This window comes from Manis pentadactyla, chromosome 12, assembly GCF_030020395.1.
Source record: "Manis pentadactyla isolate mManPen7 chromosome 12, mManPen7.hap1, whole genome shotgun sequence".
In the NCBI taxonomy this organism is placed as follows: Eukaryota; Metazoa; Chordata; class Mammalia; order Pholidota; family Manidae; genus Manis; species Manis pentadactyla.
In genome coordinates, this window is record NC_080030.1 from 12,186,385 (window position 1) to 12,211,564 (window position 25,180).

A 25,180-nucleotide genomic window follows, 5' to 3' on the forward strand; every position below is an offset into this window, starting at 1 on the left:
AATTTATGAGATAAAACATTGTTTCCTCACTGAGTTGATACAGAGGTCTATAATCCCTTACCACAAAATCGGAAGCCCACAAAGAAACGTTTTCCCCTAACACTCACTTGATGGTAAATATGAGCTGACATTATGCACTTTTCCAGATCCTGCTGGGGACATTAGTGATTGTTCCCATGTTCTGAAATCCAAAAATTAATAAAAAACAAACATGTGGTCCTAAGGTTTCAGATAAGGGACCTATACTGACTGACAAATACTAAGCCAAAGCAGACTGGGATCTTTCACTAGACTCTCTATTCTGGTTCTACTGTTTTATTACTGTGCCAATGTCACTTTTTTAACTGCAGTGGCTTTGTAAAAAGTTCTATCTGCTACATCAACTCCCTGCACTCACTACTGCCCTTTGTATACTTTTCTTGGCTATTGATAGACTTAATTCTACAACACAAAACTTTAGAACGATTTCATCCAGTCCCATTCCCAAGAGTTTGGCGGGAATCACACTGCCTATATATTACTATGGGGAGAGCTGGTGGTTCTTTTCGTTTTGCTATTAAGTCTCCCATCCAGACATTGTATGTTCCTCCATTCACTGAAGTCTTATTTCAGATTCTTGGAGTTTCAGATCCCAAACATTTTTTATTAAGTCTACCTATATTTCTAGTTATTTCATATATTTTGTGGTTACTTTCAGCAGCTCTTTCCCTATTTAGGTTTCTAACTAGTTATTACTAGAATGGAGAAAAACTGCTACAGGCGGACCTTGGCAGCACCGCACATTCTGTTCCAGGCCACCATAATATCACAAGAAAGGGAGTCAAGTGGATTTTTTGGTTTCCCAGTGCATATATGAGTTATGTTTACCCTCTCCTGTAATCTGTTAAGTGTGCGACAGCATTATGTCTCAAAGCAATGTACCTACCTTAATTAAAAAATCTTTATTGTTAGAAAATGCTAACCACCATCTGAGCTTCCAGTGAGCCATAATCACTGCTCACAATAATAATGAAAAAGTTTGAAATATTGCAAGAATTAACAAAATATGACACAGAGCAAAGTGAGCAAATAGTTTTGGAAAAATGGTGTCAATAAACTTGTGTGGCTCAGGGTTGTCACAAAACTCCAATGTGTAAAACTGTACTATCTGCAAAGAGCAATCAAGTGAAATGCAATGATTTATAAAGATACTTTTTTGTTATCTTGAATCCCATTCCCTTACCAAATTGTTAATTCTAAGACAATTTTGCTGGCATCATTCAGCTTTTCTAAGAATATAACCACATTATTTGAATATAAAGTTTTCATTTCCAGTATTTTATACTGATAATGTTGCTAATGTATTACTGAGCCATCCTTGTACTTCAGAAACAAACTTTACTTAGTGTGTATTACATATTTGAATCACTACTAGGTTGATAATTACTAATATTTTACTTAGCAATTTTATTCTTTAATAAACTCTTCTACAGTTTTGTCTTGGTATTATCTTTATCATATTTTTAGAATCAAAGTTGAAGTCTTTCTAAAAATGAATTAGAGGGTGGACTAATGGCATGGCAGCCTGAGAAGCTCTGTGTACCTGCTCCCTAGAGAAACTGATTATGAAAACTACTAAAAATAAAGTCTCTAGAAATGGTCCTAAGGTCATAGAGCAAATCAAGAAATATTTAATGAGGAAAAGTTACTGGACCTCAGTAAGAAGAGTGTGAGTTGTGGTGGTTACAACATGATCTGTTGCTTCCCCAGCTCAGTGTTAATGAGAACTACCATAGACACTACAGTGAAGAGCACAGGCAGCCCCCTCTACCCAGCTCTTCACAGCTGAGGGCTGTATCTTCCCAGGAGGGACAGGGTGTCAGCATTCTTTTCCTGCCCTAGCTACCTACTGCTGAGGCCAGTTCAGTCCAGAGGTGCGCAACTTCAGTCCAGAGGTGGGGATCCCTCCTATTCCAGCCCCAACTCAGAATGACATACTGAGAATACTGGGTTTCAGGGTCCTAGCCCTGGCTTGTTCATAAAGCAGAGGTCCCATGCCAGGGGTGGCAAACTAAACCAAGAAGGCCAGAGACTACAGCTACTCCCCCCCCATCCCCAACCTCTCCTAAAGCTGCAGTCACTCATGGAAAAGTACTCCTCATCCCCACTCCCAGCTCCAGGGGCTAGGCTCAGAGGTTTTGCCCAAGGGGAAAGTCAGGCCTTGAAAAAAAAAGAGCTCCCAAATCTCTTCTCCAAGTAATTTAGTTTATCTGCAGAGTGTGGGGAAGGTCAAGACTAAGGGCTCTTTCAAAACAAGGAGAGATGCGGAGAAAAGCAATTAAAAGGAGACTAGGAAACTTGATATTAATACAAACTAAACCATCAGCTGCCTCAGGCTAATAGAACAGCAGAATAGCTAAACAGAGCTTTCCTGGGTTCAGAATAAATCTCAAACAATGACCTTGAAAATGATCCCTATAAAAGAAAACAAATTTAACTGGATGAGTTGGGGAGCAATTTAATGCCTCAGGCATTGTTGAAAGCAACTGAGCAATCAGCCAACAATTTGTGCAGTTTAATAGCTGAGTATATCTGGGAAAGAGACAAAGAGCGCCCTGTCAAAACTGCTGTTATCCCAGGATGGCTGTGCACTTGCCCATGACTTCCTCCTGGAAGGCACAGTATCAGAGGCTTCACATGGTGGTGATGAAAGAAACCTCACTAAAATAATCTGACTGGTCACCAAACAAATAGATAAGCAAATACAATAACAAGACCTGCAGGAGGAAGGAAAAGGCATGATGCCACTGTTTCATCAAGTAGAATATCAATAAAGAGAAAAATTAGAAAAAAGAAACCTCAAAGCTGAAAGGACAAAAACTGAAATGAAAAATCCCGTAGAGGGGCTTAACAGAAATTTGAACCAGCAAAAGAAAGAATTTGTGAATTTGTACATCAGTAAAGATTACACAATCGGAAGAAGGGAGAGAAAAAAAGAATGAAGAATCAATAGTCCAGCCAACCTTGGGGCACTGCTAAGTGACCCAACATACACATAATGGGAGCACTGCAAGAGAAGGGAAAGAATGGAACAGAAAAAATATCTCAAGAAATAATGTCTGAAAACTTCCCCAAATCTGATGAAAAACTTTACACAACCAAGAAGCTCAAAAAACTCAAGTAGAATAAGTAGACAGATATCTACAAAAAGACACACGATGATAAAAATGCTGAGACAAGGGAAAAATCTTGAAAACAGAAAGAGAACAATGAATCATAACAGGGAACTTCAGTAAGGTTAAAAGCTTACTTCTTAATCAGAAACGAGGCCAGAAGGCAGTGGGAGAACATATTTAAAACACTCAAAGAGATCAACTGTCAGCTGGGACTCCTATGCCCAGGGAAGGTATCTTTCAGAAATGAAGGTGAAATAGAGACATCCAGCAATAAACAACAACTGAATTTGTAGCTAGCCAACCTTTGAAGAAATACCAAAGTAATCCCAGATAGTAACATATATCCACATGAATTAGTAATAAAGGTAACTATGTATTTATAGAAGAGGCTATAAATGCATATTTCTTTTTTCTGTCTTCTCAACTAATCCAAAAAGCAGTATATTGGACAAAAATACTATGTATAACCATAAGAACACAAACTCTTCCATGTGGAGAAAGCTACACTGGAATAACATAATCTCAGTGAAATTAAGTTATTTCTGAAAGAGAATTTGAGAAGTTAGTATGTGTAAGGTAAGGCCTAGAAAAACTACTAAAAAAATAATGCCCCAAAATGTAGTACAAAAAAACCATTAAAGAAATTAGAAGTGTTACACTAAAACAAAAGAAAGGAATAAGGGGCAATAGAATAAGAGATGTAAATCAAATAATATCAGTAAGAACATTAAATGTGAGTGGATTAAGCAATCCAATCAAAAGGCAGAGATTGCCAAAGTGCTAAAAAAACAGGATCCAACCAAAAGGATTAAAATACAAATTATAAGAACTAAAACTCTAAAACTCTGGTAAGAAACAAAGGGTGGCTGTATATGACAAACCCACAGCCAACATCACACTTGAACAGCGAGAAGCTTAAAGCCTTTCCTCTAACATTGGGAACCAGACAAGGATGCCCACTCTCCCCACTTTGATTCAACATAGTACTGGAGGTCCCAGCCACGGCAATCAGACAACATAAAGAAATAAAAGGCATCCAGAATGGTAAGGAAGAAGTTAAACTGTCACTGTTTGCAGATGATATGACACTGAACACGAGAAACCCTAAAGAACTGACCCCAAAACTACTAGAACTAATTGAATTCAGCAAAGTTGCGGGATACAAAATTAATACACAGAAATCTGTTGCATTCCTATATACTAATGATAAACCAGCAGAAAGAAAATCAGGAAAACAACTCCATTTACAATTGCATCTAAAAGAATAAAATACCTAGGAATAAACCTAACCAAGGAGGTGAAAGACCTATAGCCTGAAAACAAGACACTCATGAGAGAAATTAAAGACATAAAAAAATGGAAACACATCCCATGCTCATGGATAGGAAGAATATTGTCAAAATGGCCATCCTGCCCAAAGCAATCTACATATTCCATGCAATCCCTATCAAAATACCAACAGCATTCTTCAACGAACTAGAAAAAATAGTTCTAAAATTCATATGAAACCACAGAAGACCCTGAATAGCCAAAGCAATCTTGAGAAGGAAGAATAAAGCTGGGGGGATTATGTTCCCCAACTTCAAGCTCTACTACAAAGTAATCAAAATAATTTGATAGTGGCACATAAACATACCCATAGATCAATGGAACAGAACAGAGTTCAGATGTAAACCTACACATATATGGCCAATTAATATATGATAAAGGAGCCATGGATATACAGTGGGGAAATGACAGCCTCTTCAACAGCTGGTGTTGGTAAAACTGGACAGCTACATGTAAGATAATGAAACTGAATTACTGTCTAACCCCATACACATAAGTAAACTCAAAATGGATCAAAGACCTGAATGTAAGTCATGAAACCATAAAACTCTTAGGGGAAAACATAGGCAAAAATCCCTTGAATATAAACATTAGTAACTTTTTCCTGAACACATCTCCTTAGGCAAGGGAAACAAAAGCAAAAATGAACAAATGGAACGACATCAAACTAAAAAGGTTCCGTACAGCAAAGGACACCATCAGCAGAACAAAAAGGCATCCCACAGTATGGGAGAATATATCGTAAATGACATAACCGACAAGGGGTTATATATATATGTCCAAAATATATAAAGAACTCACACACCTCAACAAACAAAAAGCAAATAACCCGATTAAAAAATGAGCAGAGGATCTGAACAGACATTTCTCCAAAGAAGAAATGCAGATGGCCAACAGGCACATGAAAAGATGCTCCACATCGCTAATCGTCAGGGAAATGCAAATTAAAATCACAATGAGGTATCCATCACCTCACACCAGTTAGGATGGCCAACATCCAAATGACAAGGAACAACAAATGCTGGCAAGGAAGGGGGAGAAAGGTGAACCCTCCTACACTGCTGGTGGAAATGTAAATTAGTTCAACCATTGGTGGAAATGTAAATTAGTTCAACCATTGGTGGAAAGCAATATGGAGGTTTCTCAAAAAACTAAAAATAGAGATACCATTTGACCCAGGAATTCCACTTCTAGGAATTTACCCTAAGAATGCAGCAGCCCAGTTGGAAAAAGACATATGCACCCCTATGTTTATCACAGCACTGTTTACAATGGCCAAGAAATGGAAGCAACCTAAGTGTCCATCAGTAGATGAATGGATAAAGAAGATGTGGTACATATACACAATGGAATACTCTTCAGCCATAAGAAGAAAACAAATCCTACGATTTGCAACAACATGGATGGAGCTAGAGGGTATTATGCTCAGTGAAAATAAGCCAGGCGGAGAAAGACAACTATCAAATGATTTCAGTCATCTGTGGAGTATAACAAAGCAAAACTGATGGAACAAAACAGCAGCAGACTCACAGACCCCAAGAAGGGACTAGCAGTTATCAAAGGGAAAGGGCGTGGGGAGGGAGGGATAAGGGGATTAAGGGGCATTATGATCAGCAGCACACATAATGTGGGGGGGGGGGCACGGGGAAGGCAGTATAGTACAAAGAAAAGAAGACAAGTAGTGACTCTATAGCATGTTACTATGCTGATGAACAGTGACTGTAATGGGGTATATGGGAGGGACTTGATATTATGGGTGAATGTCACAACCACAATGTTGCTCATGTGAAACCTTCATAAGATTGTTTATCAATGATACCTTAAAAAAAAAAAGGAGCAGAAGACCTGAATAGAAGGTGTACAAAATGGCCAAGCGACACATGAAAAGATGCTCCACATCACTAATCATCAGGGAAATATAAATAAAAACTACCATGATGTATCACCTTGCAACAGTCAGAATGGCCACCATATAAAAGACAAGAAACAAGTGTTGGCAAGGTTGTGGAGAAAAGGGAAGCCTCCTACACTGTTGGTGGGAATGTGTTGGTACAGACACTGGGAAGCAGTATGGAGTTTCCTCAAACAACTAAAAATAGAACTGTCACATGACCCAGCAATTTCACTTCTGGGAATTTACCTGAGGAAAACAAATCACTGATTCAAAAAGACACATACACTCCTATGTTTATTATCTCATTATTTACAATAGCCAAGATATGGAAGCATCAATTGAAAATCCATCAATTGAAAACTGAATAAGAAATATGTGGTACATACATTAAATGGAATATTCAGCCATAAAAAAGAAATGTTACAATTTGGAACAACAGGGATGGTCGTCGACAGTATCATGCTAGGTGAAATCTTAAAAAAGCACAACAAAACAAAACAAATTACCCAAACAGAAACAGACTCAAAGAAATTGAGAAGGGACAGGTGTTTATCATGGGGGACTGCTTGGGGTTGGTGTGTGAAATGTGTGAAGGGGAACAAAGGTGCACAAAACCTCATTTTGTATTTAGGTGCTATTTTGGTGCAGAGATATTTACAACTGTACAAAAAAAACACAAGGCAACAGAACATAGGGGTAAATCTGTGACCTTGGGTTGGTCAATGGACTTGGATATGGTACCTCACCCCAAACAACAAAAGAGGATGAAAAAAAAAAACAAAAAGATAAATTGGAACCTCACTAAAACAGGCAAAGAAATACCAAGGAGGTGAAAAACAACCCAGAGAATGGGGGAACAAAATTTTCACATAATTAGGTGTGTGTGTGTGTGTGTGTGTGTGTGTGTGCCTAGAATATATACAGAACTCTTACCTCAGAAAGACCATACATGCAATTAAAAAATGAACCTACAATGTGAATAGAGACATTTCTCCAACTCCAAGAATTAAATGGCCAAAAAGCCCATGAAAAGATGTTTAACATATACATCAGTAAGGAAATGCAAATACAAAATACAAGAGATACCACTTCACGCTCATCAGTATGGTTAGAAAAAAAAAAATCAGATGATAACAAGTACTGGCCCAATATGGGGAAATTGGAATCCTCATACATGGCTGATGGGAATTTAAAGTGGTGTGGCCACTTTGAGAAAACAGTCTGGCAGTTCCTCACACAGTTAAAGAGTTACTATTTGACCCAGGTAATCTACTCCTGGATACATACCCAAGAAAAATGAAAACATGTTCACACAAGAAATTTGCACAACAAAATGTTTGGAAATAGCCAAAAGATGGAAAGTCAAATGCTCAGACTGATGAATGGATAAACAAAATGTGACGTATCTATACAAGAGAGTTATTAGGCCATACAAAGGAATGAAATTCTGATACATGCTACAATGTTGAGGAACCCTGACAACATGAGGTAGGTGGAAGCAGCTCATCATAGACAGCCACGTAATATGTGATTCTGTTTATACGACATGTCTAGAATAAGCAACTATACAGATAAACAGATAGTAGATTACTGGTTGACTAAGGCTGGGGAGAATGGAGGGTTGGAGAAGGACGGCTAAAGAGTATGGGTTTTTGAGATGATGAAAATGTTCCATAATTGTAGTGATGGCCACACTGTTGAATATATTAAACACTGCTTTGTATGCGTTAAATGGCTGAATTGTATGGTGTGTTCATCTCAACAAAGCTGTTGCCAAAAATAATAATGATCATCAGAAGCTTTGAATTCATTTCTATAGTTTGTGATTTTAAAAAATTTAGTATTTAAATTGCATTCAAATTATATCTATAAAGTAACTACTTCTGGTGCTTTCTGGGTTACCTTTCATCACCCTTCCACACCCGTTTACTAGTTGTTATGGCTATTTTATCTTTTTTTTTTTTAAGCTTCTTTTAGGATCGATTTTGAGTTTATATTTTACGAGCTATCTATCACTTGTTTCACTTATATTTCCCAAAAGGTTTAATGCCATGCTGTCTCCATCCTCTGCAATTTGCTCTTCCCCTACCCCTTATCAGCTCCCAACCCAACAATCTGGTCTTGGCAAGATCCTGACAAGGTCTCAGTCACCTAAATCAGACCCCTCACCCTACCCCAGTGCTGAGAATCGCTGTACTGAGAAAGGCTGGGGATGAATCTGATGGGCTGGAGATAGGCTACACTCCCCTTGTCTGCTGTCATCTGCTCCTAACGCCTCCCCCACCCCATCCCCACCTCCTCCAGGTGTGGGCCATCCAGCCTTTCTCTAGCCCAGACTGGGTGCCAGGCCTCTCAGCCCTCTCCCTACTGCACAGCCCCTCTGCCCCCACCCGTTTTCTAGCAGCCACCTCCAACCTAACACATCACCCACTCAACTAAAAAACACCTAAGCCGGTTTCTGTGCTAGGCCTTGGGGTACACTGGAAAACAGGACAGAATCTGTTCAATTTCCTACCAAGCTTGCTCCTCTCTTTGCCACAGGACCATGCCACCCCATCTTAGCAGCACCACTGTCTACCAGTTATGGAAGCCAGACACCCAACACAGCCAAGACTCCCTCACGTCAACCTCCCAGCCTCTGGATGCTGCAGCAGCCCCTCACTGGCCCTGCCTCCCTCCACACCAGGTCCCTTAAGTCTCTATCTCAACACCAACTCCACGCTGTTAGTCACCAACCTGAAAATTTCGCTGCCTGCAGGAGCAAGCCCAGACCCCAGCCTTGAAAACCTCTCAAGTCCAATCCCTCCTCCAGCAGCACACACACCACACACTTGTTGTTCGGCTTCTGAACCGAATCTGGCAGAGGGCCCCCATGCACATGGACATCCTCATATCCCATAGCCTATTGTTCCTTAAGGTCTAGCCCTGATGCCACCTTCTCCAAGCATGGTCCCCATTTCCCATCCCTTTCCCCACAGCTGTGCTGACTCCACTGGGGCAGAAATGTGTGTACCTGCTTGCCCCCAGACCCCTGCAATTCCTCACAGGCAGGCAGAGATTATAACCCCAGGACCTCTCCAGAAGCCTCAGCCAGTCAACTAATAGGATCATGGGAGGGCAGTTGGTGGCCACTCACCCTGCGGTTCCGGTTGTGATCCATGGTCTTAAGGTGTTTCTGGATGATCCCAAACTGCATGGGAATGAAGAGGTCACAGGCTGCACAGTGGGCTGCCTCCACCTTCTTCACAAAATGCTCCATGGCAATTTCTGTGGGGTGAAGGAGTTGTTGTGACGGATCCCAGGTGCCTCACACAGACCCAGTGGTTGGGGAGAACACCAGATCAGGTCCTGACCTCGTCCTGCCACTTCTGGGTGCGCCTGAGGCGGTGCTCCCTGGCCCTCCTTGGGACCCTGCCTAGTGGGAGTGAGAAGGAACCTCCTCACCTTGGGTCAGATCCTGGTCTCTGTAGATCTGCTGGATCAGACCATCGAGGTCCTCCACAGTCTTTCGGAGCTCCTCCGTCTTCTTGGTCTTGTTGGTGACATACTCCTGCCAGAGACACCAAGGAGACACCGGGCACTGGGTGGGCTGCTCCATGTCCCAAGGGGTCTGAGAAGCGAAGAGCAGTGCTGCCATTCCAAGGCTCACCTGCAGGAAGTCAGCCGTCTGCTTGGGGAGCTTGGTGCCTACATACTTAAAGTGCTCCTTATGGAACTTGCTGTCAAGGTGGCCGGTCATCTCATCCTCATAGAAGGTCCGGTATTTGCAGAGAGAACACACAAACTGGATCCTGCCACAGGAGGGAAATGAGAGGCTGAGGCTAAGAGTCCCAGAGAATCGTGCTGCTGCCTCACCCAACCCAGCTGCAAGCCCTGCACCAGGCCTCCTTCACGGGCCTCTGAAGTGCGGTCCCAGCAGGGGGCCAGGCTGGGACCAGCGGGGCTGGGAGTAGAAAGGGACAAAAAGTCTGCAGGCTGCAGTTACTGCAACAGAGGGGCTGGGGGAGGAGCTCTTCCTTCCCGCAGGCAGGAGGCTGAAGCCTGAGGCAGCAACTGCTGCGACAGGCAAGGAGTCGCCGGAAGGTTGCCGGAGGGCCTCTCTACAGGCTGGGCAGGAGCCTGTGCACTTGGCCCAGCTGGGGACCGGAAGGAAGGATGCCCTGGCATGAGCCAGGTGGCCCTGAGGTGCAGAGTGGAGTACGCAGTCCCGAGGCAGGGCCCGAAAAAGTGCTGCATCTTCCTTCTGGGGTCTGGGGGACTGAAAGGCCCAGCCCATCCTCTGCTCAGAACGCTTGGGGATGGTGTCGGGAGGGATGGGAAGCAGGCAGGCCTGGGCACCTGCTGCCTCATCTTCCTCTTCCAAGAAGAGACCAGTCTGAGCTGGAAGGAGGGCGCCCGCCTGGCCTGCCAGAGGGCAGCCTGGAGTCACCTGAGCGAGGTGCTCTGTCTGGGCCTGGTGTCCACAGCAGAAGCCTGGGGTCTGGGGCCTGGGCCGCAGCAGGCCGCCGTGGCAAGGGGCGGAGGAGGCCAGCCGCCACCGAGGCCTCGGGGCGGGTCCCTACCTCTGCCGGACGTCCTTATCTGGGCCACGGGGTCAGCTTTGTCTGGAGAGCCCAGGGGCCGGGCGCCGGCGAGGCTGAGGAAGGTCCAGCAAGAGCAAGAGTCTGAGGCGGAGGAGGAGGAGGCAAGCACCAGTGCGGGAGCCCTGAGGGCAGACAGACCCGACCAAGGGGCGTGAAGGGCTCAGCCGCAGACAGGCCCGGCCTGATGGGGCCGGCGGGCAGGCCCGAGGCTGCCACAGCCCACAGGTGCTGCCATCTCTCCTGGGCGTGGCGGCGGCCTCTTGGCAGCTAGCTGGGGTGGCACAGGAGCCTTGGACCTCGAGTCTCTGATGAGCTGGCCCCCTCCCGCAGGGGCATCAGGCCCCCAGTGCACCTCGGGGCTCGTGCGCCGAGTGACCTAGCGCCGGAGCTTCTGGGCAACGGTGCCGAGCAGTGTCGGGTCTCAGGTCAGATGCTACCGGTCGCCAGGCGGCCACAGAGGGGCAAGGGACGAGTCAGGCCTTGGGAGCTGGGCCTGGCCGGAAGCAGGGTCCATGCACGGCCGAGCAGGTGGCAGCTCCCAAGGGAGGCCAGAGAGCGGCGAGGCAGCAGAGCTATGGCCCTGCTCTCCTGGCAGCAGCCCCAGAGTGAGGCAGAGGCAAAGGGGGGGAGGGAAGCTGGTTACCTTTCCACCATGCGGTCTCGCTGGCGCTTTTTCTGCTTGTCTTGGCTCTTCTTGCCTGCCTGCAACTTGCGCTTGGCCTGGCCACTCTCATCTTGGGTGCTCAGGGCCCCTATGGGGACAGAGGGGCACAGTCACCTGGCTCCACCAGGTCAGGGTAGGACCTCTGGCCTCTGGCTGGATCACCCGCCATCTACTCCAGAGGGTCCACTGTGAAAGCAGCTGTCCAAGGATGGACTCTGGCCATGAGCAAGGCTGAGTACCCTGGGCCGAACAGGGAGTTTTGGCCTAGGCCCTTAAGAGGGGTTGACACAGGCTGACCCCACTGCTCTTCAGGACATCCCCAGTCCAGAGTGGGCCCGGGGAGGCTGGAACGCAAAGAGACACTGTCTTGGTGGGAACACTGGAGCAAGTTCAGAGTTGGCAGGATGCTGGGGGCCATGGCTGGGGTCTAAGTGCAGTCCCCAGGGGTAAAGACCCCAGAGGGTCACATGGCTCTGCCAATCCCCCACCGGGCACCAACAGTGGGCTGAGGCTGGATTTACTGTCAGGTACCTGCTGGCGCTCATCACTCAGGTGAGGGGACATGGACCCCCAACAGGGGCTGGAGAGGCGCTGAAGGAGGGGCCACGCAAACCACAGCCATAAGAACTGCACCAAGGGTCCCAGCCTGCCCACTGGCCACTGAGGACCCAGGACTGAGGGGTGGAGGGCAAGGGTGTATGCCTAGAGATTCCCCCAAACTTTTGCTCGCTGCCCCTACCTGAGGCTAAAACCAATGTGCTAGGCTGGGGTCATTGCCACCCACAGCCTCTGCCTGGGAAGAATGGAGCAGAGCAGGAAGGGGGTAGAAGAAGAGGAGCCCCCGGGGGGCATGTACCCGGCCCCACAAGGAGGGGTCCACGTCGGCCACATTCTCGCCACCACCCTGCCCTTGGTTGCATCCCGCCCACAGGGGGCGCACGGAAGAGCCACCCCAGCACCCAAGCTGCTGAGAAGACTCACCCTTCTCTGCGTCCTCCCTGCCTTCTTCCTTCGCCTCCTCTTTTCCCTCTTCATCTTCTCCTTCCTGAGACACAATTTAAAAAACCCAGCATCAAAGTGTGTGCGGTCGGCCACCTCTCTGATGACACGGCCGGCCACACCCCAGCACTGGGCCAGGAGCCTCGCACCCCGCCGGCGGCTCCCGGACGGAGGGCTCACTCTGCACCTCTGACAGGGGAGCCCGGCCTCCCTCCACCAGAGCCCGCCGGCTCCTGCCAGCCACGCACGCTCGCAGAGCTGACTCCGGGCAGCTGCGGCCCCCACGGGGATCCCTGCTCTGCAACACAGGTGCTCAGCCAGCCACACTTCACAGGTCCCCCGGCACAGTGCGAGCAGGGCAGGGCCACTTACTGCTCTGGAGCCCTTCTCCAAGGCCTCGGCACCTTCTAGACCCTCTGCAGCTTCCCCCTCGGTGCCCTCATCTGAAAGGTAAAGGAGGGAAGCTCAGCCCAGGAGCCCAAGGCAGGGGGCGGGGGCAGGAGGCAGGGGGCAGAAGCAGGGGGCAGGGGCAGGAGCAGGGAGCAGGGGCAGGGGTAGGGGCAGGGGGCAGGGGGCAGGGGGCAGGGGCAGGGGGCAGGGGGCAGGGGCAGGAGCAGGGGCAGGGGGCAGCGGCAGGGGGCAGTGGCAGGGGTAGGGGGCAGGGGGCAGGGGCAGGGCCCCAGCTCACCATTGTCTGAATCACTGTTGTCTGAGCAGTCCGTCCGGCTGGCTTTGCTGTCTGGCTCATCAGGACTGCCACACTGCTTTCTCTTCTTCTTCTTGGTCTGGGTCAAAAAGGAGCTGAGTCAGCAAGAGTGGCTCTGGGACCTTCACTCTGCCTGGTAGGGGTCAGAGGGGACGTCTCCTCCATTTACCCGGAAGTCAGCTGTGGTCCAGGTCTTCCAGGTCCGCCTCATCTGCTTCATGCCATTGCCAAAACCAAAGCCAAAGCGGGAGCCACCAGGGAAGGTGCCCCCACCACGCATGCCCTGGAACATGCCGTACTCGGGGATGATGTTCTGGGAGAAGAGGGAGGGCAGCCGGGAGGCTCCAGGCATGCACTGGCCCCGGGCCCCCATGGGGTCTTCCCACATGCGCCCATAGCCTGAGGCCACTGGCCGGCCACTCCGGGAGTCCCGGGCCCAGCCCTGAGCCCGTGGGCCAAAGGTATCGCTGCCACGCATGCGGAACTGGTCACGATAGGCATCATACTGGCCCTCATAGGCCATTTCCATCTCAGGGTCAAGTTCGCCATAGTCATAGCCTGGCCGGTATAGGTCACGCTCGCTCAGGATGGCCCTTGAGTCACAGGCCTCGTAGGAATCATATCTGCAGAGGAAGGGACAAGCATCAGGGAGGCCCTCAAGTCCCATTACCCTGCATGGAGTCCCTTCCCCCAAAAGCTTACAAGCCCGGAGACAGGAAGCCCAGCTCTAGCACCCACCCCACCCTGCTGGAGAAGTTCAAAGTTCAGAAATGTCAATAAAAAGGGCTCTCAGGACCAGAGTTCTAGAAGCAGGAAAGGTCCCTCAGCTGATGTTCCCAAGCCTGAATGTGGCCATGCACTAATGTGGAGACTCTAAGAAGGAATGACACCTGGGGTGGTATTGGTCTCAGGGACAGAGAGCCCTTAGCCCTTTGGAAGCATGTGCACATGTCTGGCAGCCCCACATCCAAGGCTGCTCCTCAGGAGCAGGGCTCAGCATCCCAGCATCCTGCAGTCCAGCAGAATGCTTGTCCAAGAGGGCTAATACTGCCCAGGAGAGACCCTGTACTGGCGTCATAGCTGGGGGAACCCCCAAGCCCTCCAAAGCCCCTTACCACCCAAAAGGAGAAGGGAGACAAAACGGAGAGCATTTCCCAGGAAAGACACTGAAAGCTTGCCCAGGCACTAGGAAAAAAGCTCTATCACACCAACACTGGAGCCCAGGGTGAGGCACTGAACCCTACACAGTAACTAAGAAGGCAGGCCAGAGCTCCAAAGAGCTGCTTTATCCATGACTGCAGCTCACACTCCCAAAAGGTCCAGATCCCACACACCTCTCGGGCACAGGGGCCCCTCCTTGCCAGAGCCAGGCTGCAGGAAGCACCAACAGTTATGGGAGAAGCAGCCAGTGCTACCCAGCTGCCACTCCATACCTCACCCCTGCCCCCCAGTTCCCAGCTGTGGCAAGAGGCAGCTGGCACCAGCAGTGACAGGATCCACACAGACCCTGAGCTGAAAGCCAAGCCCCTCCCTGCCTTTGGCAGCCTCAGGTCCAAGTGCTGGCTGTCAGGCACAAGGGCAGGGAGTGTGCCTAGGGTTCCCCCAACTTTTCGCTTGATACAGAACCCATGCAAGTCCTTTTGGTGTCCTCTGTTCCTGAGAGGCCCTGGGGCCTCACCCGGTCCCACCAGTGCCCAGCCAGGACCCCTCCTTACTGCTCCCCTATCTGTCAGCTGGAGCCATCAGGTTGCTTCACACCACGTGTCCTCTTCCTGGAAGCCTCTCACTAGGGTACAGAAACTCCTGGGCCAGCACCAGTTCACACAGTGACAACTGCCCACAATGTGATGCTGTGAGTGGGGGCAGATCTGGGTGCCGGGCCCAGCGGTACCGCCTACTCTGGGGTATCTCTGGGTGAGGCGTATCATCTGCCCGTGCCTCCCTTTTCCTATCGGCAGAATGAGGAAGACAAAAGTTCCTCAGAGAAGCACCTCTGAGGCCCAAATGGCAGACATTAGGTATGCACCGAAGAGTGGCCAGGAAGTGCCCACATCTGTGCTGTCCCTTATGTGGGGATGACCCAGCTCACTGTGTTCAGCCCCAAAGGCTCATTCCACTGTTCACCCACTGTGCAGGCTACAAATTCTTTGGAGAACTCCAAATGGATGTTTCTAGAAGGAGGGGCCCCTTCACACCCTGCTCCTGAGGAAAGCCATTCAGAGAGGATAGTGAACCAGCCCACTCTGGGCTTCTGCTGCCCAGCTACAAGTTGAGGGAGAGGCTGGCTGGCTGCCTGGCACTGGGACCTGGGGGAGGGAAGCTAGAGAAGGGAAGGGCACTAGACCCAGAGCAGCCTCCAGGAGCCTCAGCAGCAGAGCCAAGAGGGAGGACGCCAACACAAGGGGCAGTGTAGAGAGGGACCACCAGCAGGCGGGAGGCATCCACTCACCTTTCTCCACCTGAGCCGAACATGCCTCCTTGTATCATCTCTGTCTCCAAGTGTGGCACCATATCTAAGCGCTGGTTCATTCTGGACAAAACGGAATCGGCACTGGCACCACCCGCGGCACCAGGGTTTGCATTTGTGTCAGAGCTAGGCATTTCCCAAGAGTTTGAAGTGGTCATACCGTACCCATAGTTGGTGGTGTTATCCTGGCCATAGCCATAGCCATAACCATAGTTCTCATAGCCTGCAAGGGAGGAAGACACACAGACAGACATGGCAGGGGCGGGGGCAAAGAGAGGCAGACAGAGACAGCGACAAACACAGAGGATGTCTTCTGTCATAGAGACAAGCTGGGGACCCTAGCCACCCAAGGCTGGGCGGGCCCTAGCCATTCTGAGGGGGACCTCCTGTGAAGGACTGGCCAACCCCAGGGCATCCAGAGCCCCTGAAGGTACCCCCCACACTTTGTCCAAGCTGGGCAGTGACAGCAACATACAACTAGCCCCATTCTAAGGGAGAGGAGAGAAATCAGGAATGTTACTTGCCTCTGTTTGTCCCAGAGTTCCAAGTTCCATATCCTAAAAAATGTAGAAGAGTCATTATACCCACAATCACTACAATATAACAAGCGTTTAATTCAGGCAAAACGAAGACAACCAGTCCCAGGGTGTGACTGGTCACAGAGCAAACCTCCGGAAGAAGCCTTGGACCGGAGAGCACGACAGAAAGGGTGCAGGCCCGCCCTACCCTGGGGTCCGACCTTCCGTGACTCCAGCCACCTGCTATTTACAGAGTCCCATTGCCAACACTCTCAGCTGAGGATTTGAGCTCTTACACTCTTCCCTTCGGAAGCCAGAACTAGACTGCCTCCACCTCCAGCTAAGTACCCATTGGGGGAAAAGCAGGGCACTTTCCGAGGCCCCTCAGACTTTGCTGCACACGAAGCTCAGCACAAAGCCCCCACACACTCTCCACTCAAATCACCCAACAAAGCCAACTGGAGCAGAAAAACTGACCACCCTAGTCTCCCAAATGTCTGCCTTAACGGGGAAGGCCACAAGGCCCCTTCATGTGTGTGCTGTGCTGGAACACATGAGCAGAGGGACACAGCTCCCCGCTTGAGGAAAACTGTGGGGAGAACTACCTGAATTTTAACTAAAGATGCTTTGAATTTTATTACAGCATATGAGAAAAATTCATTCCTTCAGGAACATTAAGCCACTGAAAACTAACAAAAGTGCAAAGCCAAGCACCTGTTTCTCCCTAGGGTGGTCCAAGAGAACAGGTCCCATGTTCCCAGTCTCTGCTGAGACCCCAGAGTTCTCATCTACTCCCCACTGTCTCTGCCCTGCAGATGGCCAGGACACGCTCAGCCCAGGGCACAGACCAAAGCTCAGGAAGAGGCAGTATGACAAAGGGCAGAGTCCACACAGGAAAGCGAGAGCATAAAGCTGAAATGAAGAGCAAGGCGAACAGGCCAGGCCGGAGTCCCACACTCGGGCTCCCCCTGAGTCCGGTGCACAGACACCAGGGAACGCCTTGGAAACCAACAGGGCACTTTGGATGGTCACTAGATTTAAAGAACCTTGGGTGCTGAGAGCTCACCAGGCAAAAGTCCTCTTTGGCTGAGGAAACCAAAGCAGAGGCTTTGCTCAGGTGTTTAGTCAACCATCCTGAGCAACGGAGCAGAGGCTGGCAGTGCCGTGCACTTCTGAGGCCGGGAGCGCTGCTTATTAAAAGAGACACTACTAACCAGAAAGCAGCCAGGGACAGCCAGGAGCAGGAAATCAAAGTCAGTGAGTGGTGAATGGGCATCTGACAGTCAAGAGCAGAGGCTGGCAGAGGCCCATGAGGAATAGCACACACACAGCCTGGCCATGTGGCTGTTTGCATCAGGAATAGTGGACGCCAGCTATTCAAGAGGAGGCAGGGCTGGGAAGCAAAGGCAGACCCATCAGGGCTCTGGTTATGAGGCCAGAATATGGGCCCCCCAGGTTTCACTTCAGCTACTGAGAATCTGCCAGAAGGGCATAAGCAGGCACAGGGAAAGGAAGCAGGAAGAGGGCATTTAACTCTGCAAACACAAGGCCAGGCAGGCACCTCAGGATGGCTCCCTATGTGCGAGTTATGCCCAGGGGCTCTCCAGCCAGTTGCCCTAGAGGGAAAGTCTCTGCACTAGGTGTTCGGGGACTCTTCCCAAAGTACAGGGGAACTCACTTCCATACCCAGGGGGAATGAGACTATTGTTGACAGAGGAAATTTAAAACATATCTCTGTCTGTCTGTCTGTCTGTCTTTAAAAGAAACCAAAGAAGAGAAAAGGAGATGGTCACAGGAAGCAGTACTTTTAGAGCAAAAATGGAAACAATGTACATGTTCGCCTATAAAGGAATAGTTACCCAGATTACAGCCTACCTGCTCACAGCTCATGCAGGCATCAACAAGGATTCTATTATGTTGAATGCAGCACAAGGAAAGGCCTCTAACAGTAAGCAAAATAAAGCAGGATACACAACTTTATCCAGGTACAAATTATTCGACTAACCAAAATAGGGATGGGGACAAAAGTTAAATATTAAAATGGTAGGATCCCAGTTGACTGTTTTTCAAAATGTTATATTGTTGCTGTGATTTAAGCCAAAGGAAAATTAAAATTGCTCTTATTCTTTTACAACATGATTGTTTATATAAAAAAAAAACCCTCAAAAAATCTATAAGAGTTACTATAGTGAGCTTAGCAAAGTTTATTGTAGGATTAACATACAAAAAGCAACCTGAATTCTACATTGCAGCAATGAACCAATGGAAACAGAAATTTTTTAAAGTACCATTTACCTTCAAGCTACAAACACAAAATACTTAAAAGTGTAATATAACAAAGTATGTGCAGGATCTGTGTGTGTGTTGAAAACTTCAATGCTAATCAAAGATCTAAATAAATGGAGTGGCATATTGTATTCAAGGACTGAAAGACTTAATATTATTATGACATTAATTCTCTCCAACTAATCTAGAGATCCAAGGGCATCCCACTCATAATCTCAGCAACTTTTATAGAAACTGACAAACTGATTCTAAAATTTATGTGTAAAAACAAAGGAACTAGAATATCCAAGGCGATTCTGGAAAAAAAGAACAAACCTGGATGACAACTCACATTAAGTATTTCAAGACTTACTACCTAGGAATCAAGACAGTGTGGTACTGGAAGAGATTAAGACACAAAGATCAGCGGAACACAACGGGAGTCCAGAAACAGACCACCTACAGATCATACACACAGGCACGTGCACACACACACACGGTCAACTTATTTTCAACAAAGATAAAAAAGAATCCTGACCTACACTGCACACCTTGTAGAAATGTTAACTCAAAATGGATCACGGAATGAATGTAAAAATACAACTATGAAGCACCTAAAAGAAAACTTAGAAGAAAATTTTTGTGACCTTGGGTTAGGCATAATAAATATCTTAGCTAAAGAACCCAAAATCATGACTGAAGACGAAACTGATAAACTGGACTTCATCAAAACAAAGAACCTGTGTTCTCTGAAAGACACTACTGACAAGAATAAAGAGAGAATCCACAAACTGGGAGAAATATTTGTAAATGGTACATCTGATTAAATGTTTATGCCTAGCATATGTAAACTAGAGGGAAAATCATTAAAAAAAATATGCGTAATTTGGAACTATGTTTGACTAAAATGGGTGAAGCAGGGAGGGCAGCACAGAGCAATCCATGCAAACCAAGTTTCTCTTATTGGTGAAATACTGATACCTCCATTTAGTATGTATTGTGTGTGGGATCATGGAGAGAACAGTGTAGCACAGAGAAGGCACATAGTGAATCTGTGGCATCTTGCTGCACTGATGGACAGGAACTGCACTGGGGTATGGGTGGGGACTTGATAATATGGGTAAATGTAGTAACCACATTGTTTTTTCATGTGAAACCTTCATAAGAGTATATATTAATCATACCTTAAAAAAAAAAAAAAAAAAAAAAAGAAACACTGATACCTCCTTACTCAATTTTAACACATTTTAACATTTCTTTCTCCCTGGTAATACTTCAGGGAGCTTACTTATGTCCATTTATTCAGTGACTCTTGAAGGAATGCACACTGTGTAGGCTCAGTCTTTCCGCAGATCTTCGTAATAAAACAAATTACCCATCTCAGCAACCAAGGCTATCCTCATTAATTCCCCAAAGGGCTCCTTTCTCAACAGACACCTAGGGTCATGGACCACAGAAAGAAGAGTTTTACTGGCAGTTCTATAGATCCTGTTAGGTGGTTCCTTCCAAACTAGAGATTCTGTGTCTGTCTGCAACTAAGAAATCAATCACAGCTTCTCCCTCAGCCCTGGGTGTGGGGAACCCGCTGGCCGGAGGTGGTCCGACTGTGTCTCTAAAACCCCACCAGATTCAGACAGGCAGTCTCTCTCTCAAGCAGTGGTCCCCCATATCCTCTACCCTGGGCTTCAGTTGGAGGCTTCATTACTGCTCAGACCAATCCTTTGTGCCTGGGCCATTCTCCTTCCTAAGCCCTCATGTACTTCTAACAAAATGTTAAAGGGTCAAAGGAATCAATCATTTACAGCCCCCAAGAACTCTGGCTTATTCGGTAGTGGAGGGAAGTACCAGCTATTCTAAGGACCACTGCACTATTCCACACAAGTTTACAGTTGGAAAAGCAAGACAGGGTGACAGCGAAGCCAAAGACGAGAAGACACTGGATTGCTCTGTCATTAGGAGAAGGCGAGCCCTCATCCTCTGATTTCCAGAGAACCACACTTACCATAATCACAGGTGGGCTGAGTGCTTGTGTCTGGGTACGTCGACTGCAAAGTGGTTTCAGATCCCTGGACAAAACCTAAATAATATGCACAGTGTGGTTAGTTTCACAAAACAAGCCATATGAAAATGATCTAAGTCTACCCTTCAGTGTAGACTGGCTGGCAGGCCCTCGCCTCACTGGAAAGCCACCAAAAGCTCTAGGTTCTGAGCACTTTAATCACATCTCCAGAACGTATGACCAATGGAAAGGCAGGCTATGGTTAACTTGCTACACCAGAACTGGGTAAAATTTTTTAGACACTTTAAACCAGTATCCTGTTTTGATAAACGAACACCAGAACTGGTCAGTTAAATGAGGAAAATACTACCACATGACTGAAAAGAGAGCCATCTCCAGTGCAAACAAAGATGGAGGTTAGTTCTGAACATTAAGGCAAATAACAGCCCTCTTCTTCTCCCAAATCTTGCATTTTTTAGTTTTCCCATTTAAAAAAGTGTGAATTATAATTACCTCTTAAATGCAGTTACTTGGGGTTGGCATGTTTAAATGGGGTATTAGATTTAATAGATATATTATTTCCTATTTTCCCAACTCTCAAGACCATTTCTCAACTTAAAATGATTTAGTACCAAATAAGAAAAACTTGAACCGCTATCAGAAACTATTGTTCTTAAATACTGATTATTAACAGATGACGATGAATTCCAACACTACCTTTAAAATTACATTTAAAAATAGCTTAACTGATACACCCTCAGGACTGAAATTATGACAGTTACCGTAACAGGCAGAATTTGCCTATTCCCATCAGAACCAACTCATGATTAAAAAGCCAAAGCCTTCAGCTTATTTACAACAAAAACATACACCAAGTGCCATTCCGCAGGACAGGCAGGCATTCACGTATTTGTTGACAGTCTCTCTAGTTCATCTTTTAAGACCACAGCAACAAAGATGACAGAAAAAGCAGCCAACATTGAACAAGTGTTTCCCGGCAGGGTGCTAAGAGCTTTATCTACATTATTACATTTTATCCTTGCTACTGCCAGCAAAGGGGACAGATCCCTTACTCTGCAATTCAGAAACCCAAAAAGGTCTGGAAACTAAGTGTTCTCCTCAAGTGTGATGCCTGTGCTCACTCAGGGGCAAACCTGACCTGTGAGGACAACTACATTCTTTACCCCACTTGGTATAGAAAATAATGCATTTAATCATGGGGTGCTGCCCCAGGCTCCAGGGCGGATCCTGCACAATACCCTTCTCTCAAGCTGCATTTCCAAAATACGCCAAGCTCCAAGGGTTTCGAGTAAGGATCAGTGGACCCATGGTTTATCTTAACTTCCCAAAGGAAGGTACTGAGGCTGGGCGCTGGGGAAAGATAAAGCCAAAAGCAGCCAACACAACTTTTTATTTTACCTTCTCTAATTAGAGGGGTACGTTATGAGAATAGATTCCCTCCAGGGACCCAGGACCTTCTCGAGATGCCTGAATTCTATGCCATGATGGTAAGAATTGTCTACTGAAAGCATTTTTTGGACAGCTCACCTATGGGGAAGCCTAACAGTGTAAAAAGTACCCTACACCTGCATTCTCCGCTGTTTGCTCAACTAGTTTCTGGAAACCTGTTTGTTCAGCAATAAGGCCACCAGCAAAATAGCCCCAAACTTTAGGAAATGTAGTTTGTACATACTGTAGCTGCAACTGGACCCTACCACACCCTGACAGGGACATATGTGGGAACACGGTATGCAAACTGCAGAGCACAAGGTCTACGTATGTTCAGGGGACAGGGGCCCTTGTTCTTCCCAAAGGAAAAAGCAAAAATAACCCATCAAAACTTCAAAGCCCAAGGGCAACCTCTGCTCTGGTTCTGTCCTCCCCACATTAACATTCTGCTCTGCAATACTGTCTCCAGGGCAGGACCCTCGTTAGCCAGTACGCTCCAATTATGAATAAATTCTAGTCTGGGTCATTAATCACTCTCTTCTCGGTTTGATTTACTTGCCTGATCAGCTCTGAGTGAAAAATGGAATAGGAAGTTTTGGCCCTAGAAAGCTAAAAGGTCAGACCATGGATTTATGATAACTATGCATCACCAGCCCTCTATCTTGGCCAGACTCTCTGACATCTTTTTTACTCAAAAATACACAAGGTTTCTCAGTTTTATTCTTTTCTTTCTTTTTTTGAAAGAGGTTCTTTGAAGAAATGAAAGAAACCTGACAAAAATTAAGAGGGCAAAAAATGAGAGGGAATTAGGTTAGGCTGCTTCCTGCCTCCATTGGGCAGTAAGCAGCCTCCATGAGGGCCTCTGGCAATTCTTGCCCACCGACGTTTGTTGTCCCTTCCTGAACCAAGAAGGGCAGCAAGTTAAGATACTTTAGCAACGACTGGGCATGACTCCTGAGGCTTCTGCCTTGCTCCCTCGAATCACTCACTTAAGGGGGCGACCACCAACCCTGTTGTGAGGACCCTCCCAAAGGCCCGTGGAGCAGTCCACATGGTGAGGAACCAACCAGAGGCAGCATTAAGCTGCTGGCCATGAGTCTGAGTCACCCTGGAGGTGGGTCCCTCAGTCCGTCAAGCCTTAAGGTGACTACAGTCCCGATTAACATCCAAAACATGGCGTCCATCACGAGAACCCATGCCAGAACCATTCAGCTAAACCACTTGTGCAGTCCTCACACCCAGGAACTGTGTGAGGTAATAAAGTTCCTACAAAAAGCCCTAAGTGTCCATTAGTAGATGAATGGATAAAGAAGATGTGGTACATATACACAACAGAGTATTATTTCGCCATAAGAAAGAAACAAATCCTACCATTTGCAACATGGATGGAGCTAGGGTATTAATGCTCAGTGAAATAAGTCAGGCAGAGAAAGACAAATACCAAATGATTTCCCTCATTTGTGGAGTATAACAACGAAGCAAAACTCAAGGAACAAAACAGCAGCAGACTCACAGACTCCAAAAAGGGACTGGCGGTTACCAAAGGGGAGGGGTAGCGGGGGAGGGAGGAAGAAGGGGATTGAGGGGTATTATGATTGGTGCACATGGTGTGTGGGGACACGGGGAAGACAATGTAGCTCAGAGAAGGTAAACAGTGACTCTGTGGCATCTTACTACACTGATGCACAGTGACTGCAATGGGGTATGGGGGGGGATTCGATAATAAGGGTGAATGTAATCATCACATTGTTTTCCTTGTGAAACTGTCTTGCCAATGGGTTTCAGCCCCGGGCAAGTTCACTATGGATTCAATGTGACCAAAGAAATTGACAGTAAAACATTCTTTGGTGTGAAAGGGCTTATTACCAGGCTTGTTCTCCAGGCAGTAGGAGCACTAGCGTCTCTGCCTCTGCCCAGAGCACTGGGCCGAGCTCTCTGTATAGCGCAAAGATAGCTTATTGACTAAAGGTGTGGAAGTGGTAGCCTAGCAACAGGCCAGTTACATCACCAGGTGGTTTAAGTTCAGTGAGGATCCTGGCCATAGGAACCCCAACTTCCCACAGAAACCTTAAGAAGAGTGTATATCAATGATACCTTAGAAAAAAAAAAGACGGTAGCACTTCAGACCTTTGTGAAAGGCCTGATTCTGCATTTTTTCTGTCCTGTTTTTCCACTGCTTCCCTCAGGGCCTGAGGCAAAGTCTCCTTTTTCCAAGTATACATAAAGTAGGTTCAAAAGCTGGACAAGTTATCAAAAAGGTAAATTATTTTAATCATTTTAGAATGTGCCTGTAATCACCTAAATGCTACCATTTGTGTCAAGGCCTCCAGAGTTCTTCCTTAAAGGCAAAAACAGTCATATGAAATGTGACTTACGAGGCCTTTGACTATAGTGATCTGCCGCTTCAAAGGGAGTGCTTTCGGTTGATCAAGATCAAGGGAAGCTAATCATTAATTACCTTGTTAGCCTGGCTACCTCGGTGCCCACTCAAGCCCAGAATTACAGCCTACCAGACATGGAGCTGAAATCCAGACTTGGCCATTAGTGACCTAACTCAGCTTCCTTGTCTGTAAACATAAATGCTCCGTTATTATTAGGCTAACCCCATAGCACACAACCATTCACCTTGTTTTTTTCAGCAGTCGGGCCTTCCCTTAAAAACCAAAGAACTGTCTCTCAGTTCTCAGTTAAGACTTGGTGAAAGGGATTACATCTAGTTCCAACAATGTAACAACCCTAAGGGCTCTCCTCCGAACCAGACTAGGGCAGGGTTGCCAACCTGGCACTACTGATGTTCGGAGCCAGATGATTCTTTGTGGTGGGGGCATTCTTGTGCATTGGAGAGTCAGCCGTACTCCTGGCCTCTACCCACTGGATGACTGTAGCATCCCCAACCCCAGATGTGACAGCCAAAAATATCTCCAGGCATTGCCAAACGTCCCCTGGGAGGCAGAACTGCTCCACGGTTGAGAACTGCTGGGCTAAGGAATGGCTGCTAGAAAAACTAGGGGTTCTTGCCAAGCTCCTGACCTGGGGGACAAAGGGAGGCCTAGGGCCAACCCCATTGCCTCAGCCCCCCACCCCCCAATAAAGCAGCCTGGGGCTCCCTCAGGTTCCATTCTCAGTCTTGAACATTCGTAACAGAATGCAGG

General features: G+C 47.2%; 1 protein-coding gene across 4 annotated transcripts in view; it reads right to left on the bottom strand.

Moving 5' to 3' along the window:
- Positions 1-25,180, bottom strand: part of AKAP8L (A-kinase anchoring protein 8 like) — a 28,734-nt gene that overhangs the window by 2,361 nt on the left and 1,193 nt on the right. Inside the window, exons 2-13 of one of the 4 annotated variants that reach the window (XM_036895655.2) lie at positions 20,583-20,657; positions 16,322-16,354; positions 15,963-16,020; positions 15,780-15,860; positions 13,500-13,953; positions 13,313-13,409; positions 12,997-13,067; positions 12,607-12,670; positions 11,605-11,713; positions 10,028-10,169; positions 9,823-9,928; positions 9,515-9,645 (exon numbers count right to left, since the gene is read on the bottom strand). In XM_036895655.2, coding sequence (XP_036751550.1) covers positions 9,515-9,645; positions 9,823-9,928; positions 10,028-10,169; positions 11,605-11,713; positions 12,607-12,670; positions 12,997-13,067; positions 13,313-13,409; positions 13,500-13,953; positions 15,780-15,860; positions 15,963-16,020; positions 16,322-16,354; positions 20,583-20,657 — 1,421 coding nt within the window. Of the gene's footprint in view, positions 1-9,514; positions 9,646-9,822; positions 9,929-10,027; positions 10,170-11,604; positions 11,714-12,606; positions 12,671-12,992; positions 13,068-13,312; positions 13,410-13,499; positions 13,954-15,779; positions 16,021-16,321; positions 16,355-20,582; positions 20,660-25,180 lie in introns of those variants that run through there. The other 3 variants (XM_036895654.2, XM_057490040.1, XM_057490041.1) reach the window with 3 other exon arrangements.